Raw genomic sequence first — 24991 nt, forward strand, 5'->3', positions numbered from 1 at the left:
CCTCGACTGTTGTTTACTATAACTTGAGAAATGAAATGTTTACTATGGAAGCACTTCTGTAAGTCGCTCTGGATAAGAGCGTCTGCTAAATGCAGAAAATGTAAATGTAAATGTAATCATAAAATTAAGTAAAGCCTTCACACTAACAATTTAATTGCAGCAGAATAAAGATTGGCATCGGGGCTGATGTGCAATAAATAAAGAGGTACAATTAAACAATTGGGGAGATACAATAAGTGCAATCACAATTCACAATTTAAAATTACATTACTTACTTGTAATTTACTTGTAACTTATATGATTTCCCCCTTTGTAGATACTTGCTTGATGTTTAAATTTGGTCTGGGTGGCCCTAATTCTTTAGTTGCACATTTATTCTGATTACTACGACGACTAAATAGCATATCCCTTATTATACAACAGTTAGTTCCGACCTTACAATCTGATTGGTTGAGAAGCGTTCTAACCGTGCCGATATATGTGATAACAGCACGGTCTTTTCACACCACAACTGTATTACTCCGCTGACGCGTTGCCATTAACTACAAGGTTCATGCACACAAACGCGCACGCAGGCGACACAGACTTTTTTTCCCGTTCGCGTTTTAAATCCGTTATCTGATATACAATCTAGTGCACTATGTAGGGAACATATATCCGTGATCTGATACACAATCTAGTGCACTATGTAGGGAACATTAATGTGTTTGTAACGCGAACAGTTAGTTAAGCCAAGTTAGCAGCTCCTAGTAGTTCTGTTTTCATGCATAGCCTTTGGTGTGTGCGAGAGTTTTTTTTATTTCTTTTTTTCACTTCGGAGGTTCTTGCCTTTTTCTTCTTGTTGTTCTTACCTCCCTGAAATGAGTTTTTGCAACTTGGGATGTCTGCTTTGTAGTGTTAAACTTTATATTTGTTGTGGAACTACTTTTTGGCGGAAGGTATTGTCAATATTAAAGCATATTTAATATGAAATTCAGGGCTTCTTTGATTTATTTTCTTTCTTTATTTTGTAAAAACTGTTGTATAAAAGCAATAAAACACTCGAGGTCGTGTGTTATCGGGAATAACATCACGGCACCTTTGGTTCGTGCCTGCGACCAAATCACAGCCGTGATGTTATTCGCGATAACACACTCCCTCTCGTGTTCTATTGCTTAAATGACACGATGGAGTTGCACCAAACTGAGGTGATGGTAGTCATGGTGACGAGGTCGCGACACCAGGTTACATGTGACGCAAGCACGTAAGTGCGAGCCCTCCCGGAACCCATTCAGATTGTATTGCAGCACCTGCTGTTAGAAAAAAGAGCCTTAACATGAGAGTCTATGAGAGCAATCCGGGGCGATTTTCAGTTAGAATGAAGTTGCCCCAAAAGGGGCGGTACTGTACAGAACACAACTCGACGCTGATTGGACTGCGATATTCCGAGGCAAGACAGACAGTCCAGAACAGTCACGGCTGTGATAGAAAAAGTTCTTTGGTGGTGCGTCGCCCGATCGCCCTAAGGAACGAGCCGCCCCTGAACAAAACTGAGCATTAGTTTATCATCTGTACCCTAATGGTGTGCTGCGTTTCCTAAGAGACACTGTTCTGAGGATTTAGCAGTTTGGAAGCACTGCGTGTAATAACCGCTAGAGTATTATACTGCGTGTAATAACCGCAAAGTATCGTCAAAAAATTAGCGACATAAACTTTTAACTTTTAACGTGGCAAATTTTCAGCTGAACATCGTATTATTGACGCCTTATCTGACTCGTTGGTCTAGGGGTATGATTCTCCCGGGTTCAAATCCCGGACGAGCCCACTGGTTTTTAATCCTAAGGATTTAGCGGTTGGGAAACACTGCGTGCAATAACCGCTAGATGGCGACAAAGTTTCAATAAAAAAATCAAACTCATTTAACTGACCTGGCAACGTGGCAAACCGACTGCAGTCACAACTGAATCACTGCAGACCATGTTACTAACATGTTGATCAAGAAATAATTGGGCTCGTCCGGGATTTGAACCCGGGACCTCTCGCACCCAAAGCGAGAATCATACCCCTAGACCAACGAGCCACATGTGCAACTAAGGAAGGACATTTTAACAACTACCCAAAGTTTTGATACTGCTGGTCAAAATGTTATGCCTTGTTATATCAGTTTTCAAACCATATAATAAAAAAGAACTTATTTTAGCTTAGTGTTTTTACACAGTAGGAAGCAATTTGGAACTGATCAAATGTGATCAGTTTTCCTGATGGTTGCCCTGAGGAGTTAGCAGTTAAAAAGCACTGCGTGAAATTACCGCTAGATGGAGACAGAGAATCTTTAACAAAATCATGAGCATTTAACTGACCAGACAACGTGGCAAATTTTTAGCCTAACACAGTTTTCGTAAATTCTTATCTGGCTCGTTGGTCTAGGGGTATGATTCTCGCTTAGGGTGCGAGAGGTCCCGGGTTCAAATCCCGGACGAGCCCTCCTTTTGGTCCTTTCCTTAACGTCTTTTAATTAATTGTGACAGAAAAGGGATTTACTGTTGTTATAAGAAGCTGCTCCATTACACAATTGCTTAACACTGGACTTTATGATGAAACTTGCAGTATTCTTTCTTAAAAGATCAGCTCTTTATGTAAACAAGACATTTGTGACTCAAAAATAAGAGCAGATAATATAAATAGAACACAATAAAAGTAAGCAATATTTTATTAGCTTTACCCTAGTGGTTATATGCAAGAGAAAGATACTGTACAGTACTAATGTACAGTATTTTTCCTGGTTCCATATGTTGTTGACTACACTGAATGGAAAAAGTCTTTTGATTGGAGTTCTCCTGAGGATTTAGCAGTTTGAAAGCACTGCGTGTAATAACCGCTAGATGGCGACAAAGTGTCACAAACAAATTCATAAGTATTTAACTGACCAGACAACGTGGCAAATTTGCAGCTCAACATAGTTTTCGCAATTGCTTCTCTGGCTCGTTGGTCTAGGGGTATGATTCTCGCTTAGGGTGCGAGAGGTCCCGGGTTCAAATCCCGGACGAGCCCTCCGTTTGGTCCTTTACTCAACGTCGCTGCATTAATTATTTAAAAATATATATATTTTATTAACTTTATCTTAGTGGTGTGCGTTGTTTTCTAACACTAAAACATCAATATATGCACAGGAAAGATACTGTACAGTACTAATGTACGGCACTATATCTTATTCCATATCTTGTTGACTACACTAAGTGGAAAATATCTTTTGATTTGCATGGAAAAGGTTCTTTCAACATCACCTTATTACTGCTATTTACTTCTTCAGACAGGACCTCATTGGACTGCTGCAGCAACTGAATCACTGCAGGTCATGTTTCTAACATATCAGTCAAGAAATAAGTGGGCTCGTCCAGGACTTAAACCCAGGACCTCTAGCACCCAAAGCAAGACTCACACCCCTAGACCAACGACCCACATGAATGTGAACTGGGGTCAATTTTTTTGGCTGTTCTCTGCTGATACAGCTGGTCAAGATTTGCGTCTTGTTCATATTTTTTGTCCAAACTGACGTTTGCAGTGAACTGAACTGTAAAATAAATGTCGTTATTTATACCATACATCAACGTGATCCACTCACAAAAACAGCTTCTCACAAGACTTTGAAATATGTCTGAGGAAATGTATGCCTGTTCAGTCAAATGTCATTTGTATAGCCACAGGGTTTCCCAAACAGACATAGCCAATCATGTCTGTGCAGACATTGAGTTTAGAAACCAGAATTGCATTGTGCAAAAGGACACTGCGCCACCTGAGCACTTAAAGTCATGATAACTCAAATGAACAGGCACAGTTCTACATAAGATATTTTTGCTTATTGGTCTAGGGATAGGATTCACGCTTAGGTTGTGAGGGTTCATTTCCCAGACCAAGCTGATTTTTGGTCAGTTTTCATAGAACAGAAATGTACCCCGTCATAAGAAGCTGCTCTACTATAGACCACTGCCTAACTCTGGGCTTTAAAATTAAACTACTAAGTCCAGAACAAAAGTTGATAGATACTGAAGATACAAAGGTGAAAAACAAAACCAGCATTATATAATACTCTTTATAAAAAGACATTTCTGACATAGACATGAAAACAGATCATACATTTATAATACACACTAGTACAACTCACTGAAAGAAAGTATGTCATACACAACATCCATGTAACAATAACATCTTCATTTAGTTTGGGAGCCCAAACCTTTCACAGAGATATAAATATAGCATAGATACAGTGTTAGATCCAAATAGGTTTCACATATTAAGAAAATAAGTATTTATACGTATGCTACCTTTTTTTACATTGGATAAAGCTGAATGCAGTTATCACATGGCAGGCTGACAACCAAGCCCATCCTGTAACCCACTGGCAGAGAATCAAATTCTACTTATGCTGTAAATTGAATTTAAAACAACTAATCAATTTTTTTTATACTTTGCTTGGCTACTTGCAACAGTAATAAGCAATGCCAAAATGTGTTCACCTGTGTAATTTAAATGAACTAGCTAAAATGAAGACCTGACCAGATGTAACCAAAGACCATATATTACATAACTGATTAAATTAGATAAAATTTTCTCTGGTCAGATAAGGTTGAAAACTTTAAAGCTCATTGTTTAAATGGAATGTCAATGATTTTAAAGAATGACAAAAGAACTTGACAGAACTTTTTTGTGGTTTTAGGAACATCCTGCATAACTGTAACATTTTGTATTGCACTAACAATTGCCTGCATGCACCAACCATTGTCTGTCCTCACACTTAAGATTAAAATTCTTAAAATTCTTAAGACCCCATCTACCAACTTTCTTACCAATCCAAATTAGTTGTTTCTTTCTTTGCTAACACTTCATAAGGCAGCCATAAAACTACCTGTTTTCCGAACATGTATGTTTTTACTCCCAGATTTGAACTTTATTACTATATAAAAATAAAGTTAAAAAAAATCACTGCCCCCCGTTGACATTTTTACAAGACACATATATTTAGCCTAGACATGAAATCTATGGTCTCACTGAAACAGAAATCTGCTTGATGCCAAGAATTAGCTTATTGAACTGTGAGAGGTCATAGCTTAGTCTTGCTGAGCCAGTGTATGACAGGCATTTGGGCTGACCATCATAAAGAACTTACTTGCATTGTTGGTGTGTTTAATTCACAGGTATAGAGATATATTTTAAAGCTTGCACTGCTTCTTTTTGCAAAGCTAGGTCCTCTCACTAAATGTCACAAAACCATGTGCCAAAAAAACACATCTGCAAATATTGTTCTTAGCCTTATTTACACTTGCATTACTATCCTACATGTATTTTGGTACTAATATTAAATGTAATATTAATATTAAGAACTATTTGATGAAATCCTAATGTGCACCGATATTCCTTCTCACAGGAACAACTTTTTGTATGCTTGGTATTTTAATCAAATTTGGCCTGCTAAAGGTGCAAATACACCAAGTGGTGGAAAGTCAAGAAGCTAAACACATACACGAAGAGAACTGCTAGTCGTCTTGTACTTTTCCACCAACAGTGTAAAGATACTGATTTCGAATCCGAAACCAATCAGAGCTTTTCCTTTGAAAAAAAAAAACAGATCTTGGTTGGCAAAACATCAGGTCGATTGCAGAACAGATTTGCTGCTGGTTTGAAATCTGAAACTGGTTTACTTCAAGCAATGCAGCACTGCCAATTCAGTGGTTATGAAAATAAGTCACAAGCAAGGTGTAAAACCGATGGAAACATTACAATAATTTTTCCTAGTAAGGTTTGTGGAGGGTCCACCTGAAATCACTATAATTCAGGGCAGAAACTAATTAATCTGGGAGGTTTTCATGCAATCACACCTGGATGCAATTTAAAGCATCCAATTCTCCTTCTGAACATTTTGGTAGGTCAAAGGAAACCAGAGAACACAGAGGAAACCCACATGAACACTAGAAACTGTGTTCAGATCTGACTAAAGGTGAGGATCAATCTCAAATAAGCAGGGCTTATGTTGCTGTGTGGCATCCACTCCATTAGCCGAACCACTATAGTCACCCTCGTAAAAAATCTTAAATGTTTCGAGGATGAACAATTCAGTTAGAATTTTAGTGCTAATTCTAATGTACACAGCTACATAAGATGCAGTGTTTGCATCTAATGATCTGTTTGCATAAGATGCAATGTTTGTTGTTCGTATGTTTTGCTGTACAGTCTAATAACGGTGCACCTGACAGTTAACAAAGAAATTAACATAGAAAACAAAACTCAAAATTCAAAAAATTGAATTTGAACAGTAGTGTCAAAACTTTTGCAACAGACTGTACATAATAACAATTTTACCTAAAGCTCTACTGCACTTTGCCCTGTTTTGTACAGATGTATTAGGGAGACAACAGATACACATATAAAACATAAAAATTTATCTTTTATCTTTTAAACAAACATGTCTGCTTGTAAGATGATCAGTCATTATTACCAGACTACATATTTATATGTAGATATATATGTAATTAGTTCTATTGTCGACTGTAAAATTTCAATATAATATGTATTTGTTTGTGTTACCTGGGTCACGTAAAAAATCATGGACAAAATGTGGGTTGTGTAAAAAATTATTAACAAAATGTGGGTCAAAAAAAGTTTGTAAAACCCTGATTTAAGTCATAATCTTTAAACACATCCTAAATACGAATATGGAAACATGATTTTGAAAACAAAATAATTTGTTTTCATTTAATTAAATGTGAATTAATAATAGATGTTGATCGGACAAACCTGATTATATTCTGATGTTATCTGTGTGGAATTTTTCATGGTCTTATGAAATGCAAAACATATTACCAAAAAATTCAGTAATGCAAAGTGTAAGTGAGGACTTTTTTGCTTAAATGTTAAAGTGGCTCAAGGACAGCAAAGTGATAAATGCAAATCCTTATTACAGCTAAACATGATTTCATAGAAATAAAACAAATAGCTAGCTACACAGCCAAACAAGAACTAATCGTTGTTCTCTGGGAAGCCTCAATCGACAGGTTGAGCATAGGTCAAGTTATTCATGGCCATGCAAGGCACAGGTCAAGTTTTCATAATTACCCATAGGCTATATATTAACAATATTGCACTTTTATTACAATTGTAACTTCTCTGCCCCCTCGCCCATCACAATAAGAGAAAACAAGTATGCTACCACTTTTGTTTTTTGTCATTAAATATAGTTTCAGTGCATATATTCAGTTCAAACTTAAGCACAATACCAAACTATTTTTGTATAAATTAAACTTAATTATTTTTTAATTAATTAATTAAATACAGTATATATATATATATAAATGATACAAATAACAAAACCTTAAGCAAAAACAATTTTTCTGTCAGTAAAACTGGTCCATAAATCCACAAGTAGAAAGTTTATGGTAATAATCTAACATTTTTGATCATTGTAAAATTGCTAGTTTAACAGTCATTACCATTAGCAATTGAAGACAATGATGAAAAATGATTTATTTGAATTATTTAATTATTATATTATTATAATGAATTACTATAATATTATAAATTTGTGGTTTCTAAATACTTCACTCTCCCAATTAAGCTGTTTTTACACATACCTTAATGTATTCTTTATGTATTTATAAGTACAAAGTCAAAAGAGATTGTGTGTACATTCAAGGTGAATATATGCACTGAAATGTATTAAATAACCAAAACAAACATGGCTGAATGAATTGTATGTATCAAAGGCTTAAAATATGTTATTCAAGCCAGTTGTGCAAAAGTGCTGAGCTTCTTAAAGTTTTTTTTTTGGCTGACGAAACTAATCAGAGCAGCAAGACAAAGAAAACTGGATAAAGAACTAAGCACAGTGAAACAGGTGTCAGTATTTAGAAAGTCAGGTCTGCTGATGTAGTCTTGTTCAGCTGTAACCTTGGCAATAGAAAGCTCAGTAATAGCTCTGTGTCTTGTGCTGTAATCCAATCACCTTACAGGGAATCCCCACTGGGACTTACTAACCACAGGATATATAAGGAGGGGTGACAGAAAGGGCAGAGACGGATAAAACGGTCATTTTAACCGTAAAGTGGGCCACCTGTTTTCAGCTTGAAAGTGTAAAATGTTTAGGTATGAAGACAGCATACCAAAACATGCCAACACATAATAAAGTAAATAAAAAACACTATACATCTTATCTTTTACCCATCATTTGCAGTGGCCTGTATGATGGCATTGATACCTGAAGGAATCTTGAAGTGACTTGACAGTATTATTGAAACCGAAGGAACATGGACTGCATCAATCCGAGAGCCTGATTAATAGGAGGATCCATGTCTGTTAATGGGATACAGCTCATCAAGATTGAGGGACAGAAAAAACAAAGTCCATTTTCCCAGACGTATGTGTGTGTAGGCAATGTAATGTCAGTTAATCTTTTGGAACCTTTGTAAATGAAGATCATAAGGCCACCATGGTGCAGGGGTGTTTAAGTTTACAAGGAAGGACTCCTTTGTTAAGCTGGTAGAATTCTACAAGGTGAATCAGGTCGGTGAATTTGGTGGCACCTTCGTCAAGGCTGAAGAAGATCTGACCATCCTCTTCGTACTGACACAGGAATCAGAGCATGTAATATAGACAGAAATGAGGTTAAAAGTGGATCCAAAGATTTTGAACTTTAATGCAGACTTGGCTTTAACCAAATCTGTGTTTATTGTACAGACAGTAATAAAAAAAAAACCTCTTTGATTAAAAACTGTAACTGAAAGCACTGAAATAGCTCAATCTGCTTTTAAAAAGATCGTTTGAAAGGTTATAAAGACTCACAGGCAGGATCTGGAAATGTCTAATCTTCTGATGATGGCACAAAGTGAGAACAAAAGCCTTTGGATTACTTTGACTATCACGCAAGAGGAACAACCTAAAAAAGGTCATACACAAGTAATTACAAGAAATGATAAAAATACCAATAGCATTTATTAAAAAGATCTGTCAGGACATGAAAATATGAAGTTCTTTTGTGAGGAGGATATAGAGGTGACAACCGTAACGAAATTAAGAAAGAAAATCAACATCAGGCGCATTCCTCTTCTGTGCTATACATGGACTAATTCAACGTAGAATCCTGTATCGTACACATGGCACAGCTTTAAAAATATATGAGGCAGACCCAATTTTGCGATCGGTGTATGCAGGCCACAGCATCATTAATTTATATGTTTATTTTCGGTGCAATCTTAAGATATAATTCAGACTTTTATTAGTCCTATGACTGCTATCTTTGGTGTCATACCCGACAACATGTCTCATCTTAGTTTTTAAATTAGTCTCATCTTTTTAGATTAGAAGTCACTAGTTCCTCGAACATATCATGTTTGAATTAGAGATGTTTAATACAAGCTTAAAAAATTAGGTGAACAATAAGAGGTTCCACTACTTTCATTAATAGGTTGTGGGACCGATCCACGCTGAGAAATACTGTTCCCAACTATCTCAATGTAATTCCAGCACTAAAAATATGTATATCAATACAACAGAAGGTACAGAAAGTAGACTTAATCATGCACAATTTGCAGAACAATACCATGTTTTTTTTCCTTCCGGCATTTTTGATCAGTTAACTATTCAATTTTAAATCCTTATTCCTACAAAAACAAACTGTATATGTACCCACAAGCACCAACAGGTTTGATGGTTTTATAAGGTCTTACCCATCCACTTGGCCCTGCTGCATTATCATACGGTGGGAATCCTCCCTCATGATTCGACCGTGGAACCACAGTTGTGTTCGGTGGATTGCTGTAGGTAACACATAATGTAGACAAACTACTGTTTTTACATGTTAAAACAACTTGTGTTAGGCAGAGGGGAACTTTGTCCACTGTTCCCTCAGACAGGGCCTAAGAGTTCTAAAAATATATATTTTTAAAAATGAGCAGCTCTAGTTTCATTTGATCTGATTTATCTAAACAAATACAAATCCTTCACACTTGCCTATTCAATCTGTATTAAAATGTGAATAATTAAATTAAAACCCCTTAGTCTCCCTAGCAGAATTTAGCCCCCTCTGCTGTTGCTGGAAAGGCTGTTGGTAATTTGTGGTCCAGCTGTAAATGTACAGAGAGACAAGCTGTTCAATTCAATTAGAGACCAGTTTCAAATAAGACAACACTTACAAATCAAATCACTAACGTTATGACAAGCTCCACATGCTTTGCCAGCTGATTTTATTCTAAGGCTTTACTAACACGTTAATGTTCTTTTACAGTACCTTAGGAGACAACATTTTGAACTAGGGTATTAGGTTGCCCAGAGGACCAAGCTGGTGTATGATAATAGCTGTGCCTACCTGTATTTATTGTGGAGGATTGCAGAGAACTAGGGTTGCCAAGTACATTCATTCGCTGACTTCGCTTCTACATAGAAGGAATTTTCACATATAATTTATCTCAAAGACAACAAGCATACAGTGTTCATAATCATGTGTAAAACTCACTCTCCATGTGTGTCCCTCCTCCACGGCAGCACTCATCGCTTCCACAGGGTTGTCAATCACACGACCTGTCCTTCCTGAGAAATCCATGGCGACCAGAGAATTCTCAGACACGCTCCGCTACATAGAACGGTATCATTTTATTACAAAAATATTTGCATACAAATTAGACTGATATTTCATAATCCAGTAGTAATTAATTCCTTGTTATAAATCAGTCATGCTAGCTTATGGAAAAGCTCCCAGTGCCAAAAGTGTGAAGAAATCTACAGCTATGTGCTTAAACAGTATTTTTTTTCATAAGGCACTTACACTGCTAGGACCTGATCAACAAATATTTAACAACAGCTCTGGAACACATTACCGAGGCCAAACTCGACCAGGTGTGACATGCACAATGGCTTTTAAGACTTAGCAATCAAACTATTTTAATGTCAGGTGAAAGTATTAATCATGCAAGCACACACACACAGATGAAAAGACAGAACTCTTACCACTGGTGTAGAGGCACTGGTGACTGGTGACTTTCTTTGTTGGGGGATTTTGTAGTTCTGGTAGAGCAGAATTCCATACTGCACAAAAATGTATTTACATAAGAATAAGAAATGGTTTACATAAGTCTTAAAGTAAAATTTTAATCTGTACCACTCTTGGAACACCCATAAGAATTCCAGCAATGTCATGGTTTTGTATATCAGCTTTGCTATCAGCCGACCAGGGGCCTACACAGACACATGATTGGCTGTGTGTCTGTAGAGGAAGGACAATAACTAAAAAAGGATTCCATGTCGCTGGTGTAAGTGCGGCCCCTGCTGACCGATCAAGGAGCCTGCACGATAGCATGTAATACCTGGCAGGTGAAAAGATTCGATTAGCTGACCATGTGTCGGAGGGAGTGGAGGACATATATTTAGCGTTTTGTATTTTCTCAAAGCGCATTTACTAGTCAGATTAAATTTTTCACAATTAAATGTGAGATCCCTTTTATTCTCAGATTAAGGTAATTAAATAACCAAAAAGACATTTTAGAACCTGTTTTATCCATATTGCCAAGGGTGTACATAATTCTGTAGCCGACTGAAATAAAAATGCATGTTTAAAGATTTATCTAATATCTCAGGCGACAGTATTCAGTCTTATCTTTCAATGAAAATATACTGAGTGAGCTGGGTCTGTATTAATATGCAGGAGTATATGGAGAGTATAAATGTGTACCTTAAGCACTCTGAAAGCAGTCATCCAACACGTTCTGCTCCGCTCATCTTCAGCACAAAGCATCTTCAAATCTCTCGGCTCAGCCAATCCCTTAGTAGGCTGGAAAGTGGGGTTAAGTAAAAAAAAACATTCTGTTACTCAGGTAAATTCTATTACACAGGTAAAAATAATTATAAAAATAATTGCTTGATTAATGGTGAAGTGTTTTCAGGTACAGCATTTCTTACACAGGATCCAATGAAACACATTTAATCCAAATAAACCCATATATTAAGATGTATTGACATGTCAAGTATTAGCATCTTTAGAGACAATTGTGAAATTAATTTGAGTAAATGTAAATATGAATATTAATATTCAAATCTTGCCCTGTCCTGAGCATCCTGCTCATCACCCCAACCACCTACATGTTCTCCCTTACCGCACCCATTAACCACACCCATGCTCCATCCTCAGCACCCTTCTCCTGATATAACTCTTATCCCTCTTCTGCACATGCCCAAACCATCTCAACCTCCCCTACTTAGCTTTCTCTCAAAAACATCCTAACTGGGTTGTCCCTCTAATAAACTCCCAACGAGAATCGCAGCATCTTGTAGCTCTCTCTCCAGCCATACATCATGTTTGTGTGATGGACAATTAAACTAAACTCTGTGCCCTAAATTTGGATTGAGATTTCTGTATTACCTTAATGCAGAACTGGTAGTCGGTGGGAGCATTGTGCACCTTCCTGCTAGTCATCATAGTGAACAAACTGTTTTCTTCCAGATCCGAGAGCAACTGCAAATGTCTGGGCTCCTAAAAGAGGCACAGAAAACATACTGAGTAAAAGAAAAAGTACAAATGTATACACTATATGGCCAAAAGTATTTGGACACCTGACCTAAAAAATAAATGGTATTAAAATAGAGTGACCTCTATGTGATCTTTTTAGCTAAAACAACAGCCACATTTCTAAGAAGGCTTCTCACAACACTTTGAGGTTTCAGTTCATTCCAAAGCTGTTCAGTGGGACTAAGGGCAGGGATCTGTGTAGACCACTGGAGTTTCTTTAAAACAAGCCTTTTTCATGTCTTTACAGATCTTGCTCTGTGCACAGGGGCATACCGGAACAGACCTTTTGCTGCAAAGTTGGAAGCATATAATTTAATTTATATAACTGATTTATTAAACCTGTTAGCAATTGCTGTTACTGAAACACATGAATTCAATTAATAGAAGGGATGTCCCAATATGTTTGTCTATATAGTGTATTTATACTCACTACATCAGAAAATCCATAATTACAAAGCAAAAGTGAAATTATTAAGCAAGTTATAAGTTTAATTAAATTTAACTTCAATTTGTATGACCAATAAACAAGGCCGTATTTACTATACAAATATATAGACAGAATATTCAGTTAATATTTTGTCACATGGGTAATGTAGTTGTTTTATAAATAAAGCGATAATTTAACTCCTGGTTCTGTGTTTCCTCATGTTTTTTGTTTTCTTTGCCATGTTTAATGTCAGTTGTTAATTTTGATTATTTGCCTCTTTTCCATTTTAACCATTAACGTCAGATTCATTTATAAATTCAAGCATACAGTCACCCACTCTCTTCAGTAACATATGCAGGTCAGGAAAAAGTGAGCTTGTAGGAACACACAAAATGTTTGTACTGTCATGTCAGTTTTAGGTTTACAAACCTCAATTTTTATGACACTTTTAACTCGAGATCAAATACACGGGATGTATTATAAAATCTGGCAATACAAATATTTTAAAAATGAGGCCCCATATTTTTTTTTTCATTATTGCAGTCCAGACATGTGGAATCAATTTCAGTTTGGCTCACGTTTAGCAAATACTGCCAAGTCATTAAAGCACTCGTGTCCATTCTGGAAAATACAACCTAATTTCTAAATATAGATAAATGAAGAAAAAAGCCCAGCCTGCCTTGGACGTTCCTTTGGTGGAGAAGTAAAGACCGGAGCGGCGCAGAAACATGTAGAGCTTCTTCCAGGACTTGCGGCCAGTCTCCTTCATGTAGAGGAAGCCCTGGATCTCGGGGCAGCGACTGGAATTTAAGAAATTCTGCATGGGGGAGGAGAACAGGAGACCATCTAGAGACTAGTTGTTTAATATGAAAAGCTTTCATGCACAAGGTAAATTAATGGTGTCTTACACACAAACGTCACAGACATGTGAAGGCACTTACTTGTCAGTAAATTACATGACACAGGGTTTGCCTAAATTAAAATCGCGTGAGATGAAGAGCGAGGTGAGAGATGACCTACAATTTGTGTGTCAGGCATGGAGCTTCTCTGACAAGTCATATTTGGACTGTACAATGGGGCAAGCAGCGTACATTAATGTGCTTTTGTGTGTAAGTGTGTGTATGTTTGTGTGTATCTAACCTGCAGTAGCTGCGATGGTGGGATTGTGTCGTTGGACTCGTGACACCATGCTACCATCTGCTCTGGGAAGAAATTCTGTGGAAATGTGTGAGAGACAAAAAACTTTCTTAGTAACCTAATCAAACTGTATCTAGTCATAATAATCATACAAATCATGCCATCATCATCCTAATAAAAGATTTATTTTTCATATATCACATAGGCTGTTCAACAGATTTCTAAATAATAACTGTTAACCTATATTATCAGGTATTTTTCTATTTTTTTTTGCAATTTTTCCCAGTTTTCTCCCTAATCTAGTCGTCTCCAATTACCCTGACTGCATTACGCTTCCTCTGTGCCGATACTACCCTCCATTGCCGACTGACGAGCATCGCAACTGTCACACGCCCCCTCCAACACGTGTACAGAACCGACTGCATCTTTTCACCTGCACGAGGCGAGTTCATATGCGGATCAGCTTTGTGTACGGAGAGCCACACCCTGGTCAATGCATTATTCCCCGACTTGAACAACAGCCAATCGTTGTTCATGTGGCCGCCCAGTCCAGTCGGATGGCAGAGCTGAGATTCGAAACAATGTGTTCAAAATCCCAGCTCTTGTGTGCTAGCGTATTTTACAGTTGTGCCACCTGTGCGGCTATCATCAGGTATTTTTGACAATTCTACCTATTTTAATTTCATGAATTGAACAAAGGAATGACACTAATAGGTTAAAAATCACCAAAGCTCAAATGAACATGCCTGGGAGATGATACAGGTATATTTTACCCCAAACACAATTAGAAAAATGGATTAAAAACATTTTTACAGACAAACAATTTGCATTTTGTGATTAGCAAGACTAGAACATTTACCTGCAGATGCAATCTTCATGTTAATAAAGTCTTTTAGAAGATGCGCCAGAAGAAACATTAGTGCTGGAAGTTCACCAGACATTGGGTTCTGTAGTCAGATATGACAAAACTACCTTTTTGGCAATACAAACTCAACGCCAGGTCTGGTGTTTAAAAAGAGTTATACAGAAAATATTGTAATTCTGACAGTGTAGTATTGTGGTGGGAATGTGATGTTTTCTTTCCCACAAAGGCCTTGAGAATTTAATTAGTGAACTAGTGCGATTAGTGATCTGTCCGCCTTTGCCAAAAAAGCTAAAAAAAAAAAAGAAAAAAAAGAAAAAGCATAATAATAACACGAGGGCAGATTAATGCCTATGGGTGGTGGCGGTACATTTTTTAGTCTTGCTGATAACAAAATGCACCCACATTTTGCAAATTTGTATCTGTTATTCCTAAGGAACAACCTTCCAGTTGGTAATCCACAACTCTTCTCACTAGGCTAATAAGAATAGACTACAATAAACAAAAACAAGTACAAACAAGTGATGATTTCTCACCAGTGGGTTCCTGAAGAACTCATATTTGGCGTAGTTCTTCCTGAAGAGAAACTTGCTCTCTGGAGACATGCAGGCCTGCACCTCGACCACCAGTTCATGGTCCTCCAAACACCTCTCTGCACATGTACACACACAATCCCACATACACAATCAGCTGACGTAGACCAGGATTAGACCAAACATGTAGTAAGATCTTTGGTGAAATGGCAAAAGGGAAAACTATGAGCAAGAGCAGTGAGGATGAGACTGTAAGATCAATACTAAACATTTTTCATAATTATATGCTAATTCCTAATTTCATTTAACAAGTAATGCTGCCAGGATTAGGTATAAAAGAAGCATTATTTTATTAGCATTTTTAGCAAGTGATATGTGAGCATATCATCCAACATTTAAGTACATTTTACAGTGCAGGATTTTAGGAAATTGTAGAATTACATGAATTAATACTCTATGGTCCAAACATTAATATTTAAATATGAAAAGTGTCCATAAAAATGCCTGTGCATAAAGGGCAAAGCAGAAATACAATATTGAATACTTGAGACCTACAGTCAATACCTGACCCCTCAGTTAACACTGCATTAAAAATTGACATGCATGTAATGTAATGAATTTAACCACTCGAGCTTGGAGATAATTCAGGAAAACCCTTGTCAGAGGAAAGTTTCATGCTGCATCTACTAATGAGAGCCATTATCTTCAAATACAGAAAATCTTCCCAGAAAGGAACTACCAAAAAACACTAATGCAATGATGACAAATCCAGAAAGTCACAACAAACGAAGCTTGTTAGAAACTGCAGGCCTCTGATTACCTCAGATAAGGACAAGGTTCATGATTCCACCATTGGAAAAATTGGATCATTGGAAATGCAAAGCAAAATAAAACATGTGCTGTGATTGACAGAACCATGAATATTATATTAAGATAACATTCCTTTATTGATTGATCCCCATGGGGGAAATTCGAGAAATATTAGGTGTCACCACACTCTATCTGGTCTGCTTACCAGGCAAGGTGCAGTTTTTACACCTAGTGCCCTTCCTGATGCAACCCTCCTATTTTTATCTACTTCCCCGGAAATTGGCACTGGCAAGTCATGTCCGTGCAGACACCTGACCGGCCGACAGCACTGCTTAGAACCCTGAATCCCCACATCACAGCAGTTGAGGGCTAGCATAATTAACTGCTGTGCCACCCAAACACCCTAAGTAAAAAAATATTTATAAAGTTTTGAATTTAGTGTGAAAAAATGCAAAAAATAAATGATGTGAACTGTATTTTAGTAGCTCATGTCCTCCACTAAACACATTGACTAAAATATGACACCCACATCTGACAGTTAAGGATTAGTATTTAGTGTAAGTGAACAATGTTGAGTCTCCTCTGCAGGAATGAAACAGTGCTGTTGTGGTCTGTTGTCAGATATTGTTATAAATGTCTCAACCATTTAAACCTGTTTCACGTGCAATGATGCAACAAAAACATTACAGAATATGTTTGATGATTTTATTAAGGTATTTGCTTAGGTTGGGGCAATCGGCACAGAGGGCCATATCACATACTATTTAAAAAAAAAATGTATTGTAGTAAAAAGTTCATGAACGCTTGGATTTGGCATAAAGTAAAAATAGATGTTTGCTTTACTTGAAAACTTGGGCCACTAGGCACTATGGCACAATACTCATTCCTATCTAGTAAGAACTTAAGAGTGCAAGAGCAACAATGGGGGAGGGTATTAGTTTTGGGTAGTTCTGCACATTCATATAAAACTGTGCATGTTTTTAAGACTGTGTTGCATAATTATGCTTTATTGTGTGCATGTTTTCAACAAAATTAGACACCATCCAGCCCCACATCACAAACCGAGTTGCTAAAATCAAAGCAGAGAGAGAGGAAGAGAGAGAGAGAAAGCATTACAGGGAGATGAGGTCATGTATATAGCTTGATTGCATTGAGCACCAGGGCAGATCATGGCTCAGTCAGGGGCCTGGCAGCTAATGGATTATGTAAGAGAACCATTTCTGGAAGCGTGTCTTAATGTTGCGCTAAAGTGTCCTGAACCGACAAGCGTCTTTGAGTATCTTGAAAAGCGCTATATAAATAAAATGTATTATAAAGCTGACCGCACTGTATACAACTTTAAGCTGGAGCTGGAGCCAATTAGGCACCAGCAGCATAAAACAGATGACATCATAGCCTGCATGCTAAATATAGGAAAATATATTGTATAGTTCCCAGCATGAGAACTATTAATAATATTCTTATTAATTAGATGTTATTAATTTTTATTTCTAGATATTATTTATTCATTTGAAATAATGAAGTGTAAATTCTACAATTGAGCTTTCATCAGTCGTAGCTTGGTGATAGTGCAAATTGACTTGTTTTCTATATCTTGGTCAATTTCTATATCTTTGCCATTCCAATTGCCATTCTTGACTATACTTCCCAGCACATTCTACAGTATTGATACTTTAATTCCCAAATATAAGGAAACCACTTGTTCCAATCTCCAGTACTTCTTTAATGTTCACCAACACTTTCATTTTTGCTTCATTTATCAGCATGCTATGTTCCTTTACAGCCTTCTCGATATAACACACCAGCTCCTGTAGTTCTTCTGGTGATACCTGAGATTGCTAATGGTCTTTCCAACAATCCTGACTCCCCTGGCAAATCCTTGTAGCGCCTTTTTCATAACTTGTTCTCTAAGGATGTTAAACAGACATGGTGAGGTGTTACATCCTTGTTGGACTTTCTCGTCCTGAATTATGCTAATGTGTGATTGGCTGTCCTGGAAGCAGAATGTTGTTGGCTAAACAGATTTGATACAGTATATGTTTAAAACAGTCCTGCATTAGGTGTTTTATGGTTAGTAAATAAAAAAATTCATAAATCGCAAGATTTCACCTTCTGTAATTTAGGCAATGCTAATGCTAAATAGTGTTCTTGAATGGCTCATTACTATCCACCCTGTAGTTAGGTAAAATTAGAACTGTAAGCCTTTTGACACTAAGCTCTGCTGGATACACATTCACAGACGGATGTAACATATTATTCTGTTTCTTTACACTAAATGTTTCAATCCTGTGTAACACACACTTCTGTCAATCGACTGTGTGACTAGCACAGTGCTGTAATCAGGGTGTTTCCCTCTCTGCCCATCGCTGAGGCAAAGGCAGGGGGGCAGCAGGGCTTAAATCTATAATCAGACTAACAAATAGGTAGCCACAGGTGTCTTCATTGATTGGTTGCCAGATTAGCAGCTAATTCCTCCGTTTTTGTCATGCTGTCTTTTTTTTTATTTCACACCTGAATTGTTTGTCTCTTTATATACTGACAGACATGCTTTAGTATCCTGTTTTCCAAATTGAGGTACGTGTTCTTGCAGGGGTACACTTTGATTTTCAAGCGATTGCTTTCAACAAGCAGCACACTATTTCATCAAATTCTAATGGTCAGGACTCCCTAAAACTACAGTGAGAGCTATTATAGTCAAATAAAGAAAACCTAAATAGTGGCAATTTTTCCAAGCTTGTGTTATTTAGTTTTTTAGGCAATAATATCTGAAGGATATGAAACCATGTAATGACCAGTTACATTGAAGCTGCTACAGGAGCACTATGGCACAACTTTAAATTCTATAAAAGCTGAGAAAAAAAGGACAAAGCAATGGTTTAAAGACTCAACAGGACCACAGTGCTGTGCTTAATATTTATAAATGTTTAGTTTTTTATTTTATTAAATACCCAGGCAGGTTTAAAAGAAGCAAAATCTGAGGACTATATAAATAATAAATGATCATTAAAATGACTGAGTGTGCAGTGAATCTCCAGCTGTAGGGATCAAGAGCTCACAAAGCCCCACATTACGGAACAGTACACCATGTGCTTTAGGACTGGCTGATGATTACCACTCATTCACACTTACCCAGTCCAAGCAACGGATGATGCTCCAATAAAGACCAGCAGTTGTCATCTAGGCAGTGGCTTTTATAGACCAGGAGCTGACAGACGTCTCTGGCTGTCGTATGAGCAGGAACTTCCACCACTTTTCCAACGCCATCCTCACTATACACCTTAATGATCTAGACAGAACAAGCACACAGTTTTATTTATTTTATTTTAATGTCACACTTTGCTTACATTCATGACATAACAGGTGGTTACTGCTTACACAAGATTCATCAGTTAAAGTTTTTAATGTCAAACACAGTCATGGACAATTTTGTTTCTCCAAACCACCTCACTTGCACATCTTTGGACTGTGGGAGGAAACCGGAGCTCCCGGAGGAAACCTGCACAGACACAGGAAGAACATGCAAACTCCACACAGAAAGGACCTGCACCGCTTCACCTGGGAATCAAACCCAGAACCTTCTTGCTGTGAGGCAACAGTGCTACACACCGAGCCGCCCCAAGCACACAGTCATACACCTTAGAAACGTCTAAAACATTCTGCAGTGATGAATTCTGCCAAGAAGGTGAATCATCTCAGGTTAGAGAAAGTTTCCAGGAACAGAAATGTTGCATCTGTGTTTGTATTCGAAAGCATGTGAGGCATGTCTGATTCTTCCTCAGCCATGTGTTCGGAGTTCCTGATCACGTTTAGGCAGAACCTAATCTGGCGTGCTAAGTAGCATGACTTTCTGGACATGCACACTTACTCACGCATCTAAGTTTTAGAACATTCTATACTCTAACAGCAAAATAAGATCACAGAGAAAGTTGTTATTATATAGTAATATTTGTTTGTGGGTAAAAACCATTACAAAAAGGTTGTACAATTTCACAATTTGTTGGTATAAAGGTAGTGTCTCTATATTTGGAAAAAGAATCACGAACTGTAATCCTCGCGAATCCTCGGTGTTACAAACTCTTGCATCCTCTTTTAGGCTGTCTCATTAAAGCTCGAGTTGTCTTAAACTGAAGTCAAACGTTTACCTAGACTTGTTAGGGACATCTATCTGAGGGTAGTCCTGGATTTTTAATAGAGAAAAACTGATTGTTTGGTAGTGCAGAAAGTTCTTTAATATCATTTAATTTTGTGGTTTCAATGTGCTGATAATTTTGGAGGTGACTGTACACATACAATCACATTTAGAAATTTGCCATTTTGCCAACACTTTCATCCATTGGGTCTTACAATTGTGGCTTAATATTGTCCAAGCAATTGGGGGTTAAGGACCTTGCTAAAAGGCCCAACAGTGGCAACTTGGCATTGGTGGGCCTTGAACCAGCAATCTTTCCGATTAACCAACAAGCTACAACTGCCCAATCACCATTGCAAGACTGACAGAAAGTATCCAATGCACACTTTTATTTACATACACAAACACACTACATATTTTTACATATAATTACTAATAAATATAACTCAAGTCCTACAAATAGACCAAACTGAAATTTGATTGGTTTAGAATAACACTTACAAATCAAAAAGCTAGGACAGTATGGAAAACCAGTAGTATGTTTTGTCTTGTCAACTTCATTTCATTTATTTATAATATGTCCATTCCTGCATTTCAGGCCTTCAACACATTTTTAAAAAAGGGCAGGGGAAATTTAGGGCCTGTAATGCGGTAAAAACAGGTGATTGTAATCATGATTTGGTATTAAAGCAGAATCCATGAAAGACTTCTTAAGATTCTTTAAGGAGCAAAGATGGGCAGAGGATCTTCAGTTTGTCAACTAATGCATGAGAAAATTATCTGACAAACCTTTGTCAAGCAATACAGTACAGAGTTACATTCGCAAATGCCACGTAAAACCTAACATGAAAAAAAGAAGCCTTATGTTAACCATGTCCAGAAGTGACGTCAAGTTCTCTAGGCTCGGACGCATCTGGGATGGACCATAACACACTGGAAACATCTACTGTGGTCAGAAAAATCAGTATTTTAGATATTTCTTGGAAGAAATGGACCGGACCAAGAACAGCATTAAGTCCAAAAGCCAGGGTCTGTTAAGGTATGGGGTTGTGTCAAACCCTGGCAAAAGTCATTTATACCTCTGTGATGTACACTGAGATTTTAGAACAACATGCTGCCTTCAAAACGACATCTTTTCTAAGGACGTCCATGCATTTTTCAACAAGACAATGCAAAAACCACATGCTGCACACATTACAAAGCCATGGCTATGAAAGAAGAATGTTGCCAGCCTGCAGTCCTGACCTGTACCAAATGGAGAATGTGTAAAGAATATTGAAACAAAAAATGTGACAATGTCTTAAAACATGTTTGCAGGAACACCTGAAACACTTTATTGCTTGGTATCCTCAGTGCCAAAATGTCTTTTAAGTTTCGTGAAAAGGAATGGCAACATAACAAAGTGGTAAATGCTTTACTGTCCCAACTATTTTGTATTGTGTTGCAGGCCTAAAAAGCTGGAATGGTAATATATCAACAAATAAAATTAAACTGACCAGACAAAACTGTCCTGGGTTTGTAGTGTCTATAATGAAATTAAAGTCAAAGTAAATGGAAGAAACTCTTCTTACATAAATTTTCCATACTGTCCCAGCTTTTTTGTATGATATTTGCATGATCATATCGTCATCCAAGCAAAAGTACAAATAAATGATCAGTGTGATTCAGTTACCTTCAAGCTATTTAAATCATATGATTGTAATTAAATGTGCCTATGCAAGACATTTATTTAAAGACTTTTAAAGGGTTAGGCTGGGTAATATTATGCAATACTGTGGTATAGCTAGATCAATAGAGCAGTACTGTAAACCATCACAAAACAGTCCTACTTATCTCAAGTCAACTACAAAACTGGTTTATTCCATGCAGTGTCAAAGAGAAGAGATATTTCATTTATGCAAGAGAAATTTGTCATCAAAAGGCACAATAGACCTGTCCTGTAAATACGGCTTGAGTTCAAAAAAAATAATTTTTAACAAAACAGAACTACGAAGTGATATATACCATTAGTGCTATATACAATTACAATGACAGAGGATTTTATCACCTAGCCCTTGTAAAGTGTACATAAAGTTAGCGTAGGACTACATTAAGGATCAGTCTTACCTCTACAGCTTGGTAGAGGCAGCAGTCCGGAGAGTACGATGGCATTTTTACACTGAGCCAACCTTCTCTTCCTCCCGGTGAGAGAGCAGTAGAGAGAGAGAGGACGAGCGAGAGCAAGCAAGAGAAGGGGTGGAGAGAAGAAAGAAAAAAAGAGGCTGTGATAGAGGTTGGGGAGGGAGGTGAGACTTGCTGAGAAGAGTGGTGAAAGGAAAGAAAGATTAGAAATAGGAGTAGTGAAGGTAAGAAAGGCAAGCAAGAATAAAGAAAGCAAGTGTGCTGATGGACAGCTGTAGTGAACACTTCTCTGATTCCACGGGATTAACACGAGGGAACTGACACCTCCAATGTGTGTGTGCATGAATACGGCTGAGTGCAAAAGTTTGCATACCCTTAGTACAAAATTTAAAAGACAAAAGGGCAAATAGATACAGATTAGGCCTAGTATTATACCAGTGGTGGTTCATTTTGGGACTATGAAATTTATTAGAACCTTTACCCATGACCAAGATTAAGTTTTCAAAGACAAGTATTAGTCCTAAAGAAGTCTTCTCTTACAAAAATGTCCTGTTGTGTGTTGAAAAGTTGTTGCAAGGACACTATAAGGCCAAAAGTATGAAGACACCTGGCCATGAGCTTGTTGAACATCCCATTCTAAAACAACATAGGGATTAATATGGGGTTGCCCCCCCCCATCTCACCTTCATATTTCAATTCATCTGAAAGGTGTTCAATGGAGTTGAAGTCAGTGTACACCAAACCAGTCAACTATGTCTTTATTGAATGTGCAAAATGCACAGTCATGCTGCACCCCAAACGTTTTCCATGTAATTGAAAGCATTACATGTATTTAATATAATTAGGTTTATTCATTTGTATTTTAAAATTTATACAACAGGTGAGACCTAAACTCAACAATTAGGAAGCATGTCCTCATACTTTTGACAATGTAGTTTAAGCAAGCCAAATAGAAATAATTTTAGATATTGCTGATAACTTAAATGAATCAATATGTTTTATCAAATCAATGTTACATTTTTATGCATCTGCAACCACAAGGTGCCATATTATTATTATTAAACTAAACTGAAAAACACTTGTAGCTTAGCGGTTAGGGTACTGGATTAGTAATTGAAAGGTTGCTGGTTCAAGCCCCACCACTGCTAGGTTGCCACTGTTTGACCCTTAAGTAAGGCCCTTAACCTTCAATTGCTTAGACAATATACTGTCACAATACAGTACACCGATCAGGCATAACATTATGACCACTGACGGGTGAAGTGAATAACAGATTATCTCTTCATCACGTCACCTGTTAGTGGGTGGGATATGTTAGGCAGCAAGTGAACATTTTATCCTCAAAGTTGATGTGTTAGAAGCAGGAAAATTGGGCGAGCGTAAGGATTTGAGCAGGTTTGACAAGGGCCAAATTGTGATGGCTAGACGACTGGGTCAGAGCATCTCCAAAACTGCAGCTCTTGTGGGGTGTTCCCAGTCTGCAGTGGTCAGTATCTATAAAAAGTGGTCCAAGCAAGGAACAGTGGTAAACCGGCGACAGGGTCATGGCCCGTGTGGTCCGATTCAACAGACGAGCTACTGTAGCTCAAATTGCTGAAGAAGTTAATGCTGGTTCTGATAGAAAGGTGTCAGTACACAGTGCATCACAGTTTGTTGCGTATGGGGCTGCACAGCCGTAGACCAGTCAGTTAGGAAGGTGGTCATAATGTTATGCCTCATCTGTGTAAGTCGCTTTAAATAAAAACGTCTGCTAAATGCCAAAAATGTATTATTATTATTATTATAACTATTATAAATAATTATATATTTATTTATTATTTTAAATGGCTATTCTTTATTTAAAAAATAGAATTTCAGTGGCAGTCAGCACCACTGCAAGTCTGTGTGACAATTACTCATTAACAACAATTGTTTGTCAACAGGCACACTTGTATGCCTTTATAACTTCTTTTAACAGCAGCTTTTGAAAAACCTGTAATAAAACTTGTAATATTAATATTATAGTAATAAAAAGTTTTAATATTTTCTTCCTGCACCCCCTATATGCTATAAATGCACTATCATTGTAAAATTATTTGGGTCTCTTTTGCATTATTTTATTCATGTTTTGGATGCTTGCCTTGTGGCTGGATACGTCTCAGTTTCATCTTAAATTTACTGGAACTCCTTAAATTGTAGCTCAGCTGTGAAAGTGAAAAGAAATTCCTTTCTCATTTAAAAGCCATGAGGGACGCAAACTCTTACACCGACACATCCAGTATGTACAACACTCACTGTTTTCACTCCACAGCAAAAAAAAAAAAACCCTCCCTCTGACTTTCTGAAAGCTCAGCATATCAGAATGTTACTGCTCTCGAAACACACTAAAGTGCAGCCTACTCCAATCCCATATTGCAATATCTAATATCTGCAAAGTAAGAAGACTAAGGATCATGACGCTCCTTTTGCT

General features: G+C 37.3%; 1 protein-coding gene and 3 non-coding genes across 4 annotated transcripts in view; 2 read left to right on the plus strand and 2 right to left on the minus strand.

Annotated features, from left to right (window-relative positions):
- Positions 1 to 1987: 1987 nt before the first annotated feature.
- On the minus strand, positions 1988 to 2059 carry trnap-ugg (transfer RNA proline (anticodon UGG)). The gene has a single exon. It is a non-coding gene; the product is annotated as a tRNA-Pro (tRNA).
- Positions 2060 to 2391: 332 nt separating this feature from the next.
- trnap-agg (transfer RNA proline (anticodon AGG)) lies at positions 2392 to 2463 on the plus strand. The gene has a single exon. It is a non-coding gene; the product is annotated as a tRNA-Pro (tRNA).
- Positions 2464 to 2958: 495 nt separating this feature from the next.
- trnap-agg (transfer RNA proline (anticodon AGG)) lies at positions 2959 to 3030 on the plus strand. Its single transcript has one exon. It is a non-coding gene; the product is annotated as a tRNA-Pro (tRNA).
- Positions 3031 to 7823: 4793 nt separating this feature from the next.
- The window catches only part of LOC134329349 (growth factor receptor-bound protein 10-like), a 63270-nt gene continuing 46102 nt past the window's right edge, over positions 7824 to 24991 (minus strand). The window contains exons 6-17 of the mRNA XM_063010586.1: positions 19422 to 19578; positions 15486 to 15601; positions 14091 to 14165; positions 13630 to 13767; positions 12377 to 12487; positions 11690 to 11788; positions 10969 to 11046; positions 10478 to 10594; positions 10331 to 10397; positions 9693 to 9780; positions 8809 to 8902; positions 7824 to 8589 (exon numbers count right to left, since the gene is read on the minus strand). Of these exons, the coding sequence (XP_062866656.1) occupies positions 8443 to 8589; positions 8809 to 8902; positions 9693 to 9780; positions 10331 to 10397; positions 10478 to 10594; positions 10969 to 11046; positions 11690 to 11788; positions 12377 to 12487; positions 13630 to 13767; positions 14091 to 14165; positions 15486 to 15601; positions 19422 to 19578 (1287 nt within the window). The 3' untranslated portion in view covers positions 7824 to 8442. The remainder of the gene's footprint in view (positions 8590 to 8808; positions 8903 to 9692; positions 9781 to 10330; positions 10398 to 10477; positions 10595 to 10968; positions 11047 to 11689; positions 11789 to 12376; positions 12488 to 13629; positions 13768 to 14090; positions 14166 to 15485; positions 15602 to 19421; positions 19579 to 24991) is intronic.

This window comes from Trichomycterus rosablanca, chromosome 2 (assembly GCF_030014385.1).
Source record: "Trichomycterus rosablanca isolate fTriRos1 chromosome 2, fTriRos1.hap1, whole genome shotgun sequence".
NCBI lineage: Eukaryota > Metazoa > Chordata > Actinopteri > Siluriformes > Trichomycteridae > Trichomycterus > Trichomycterus rosablanca.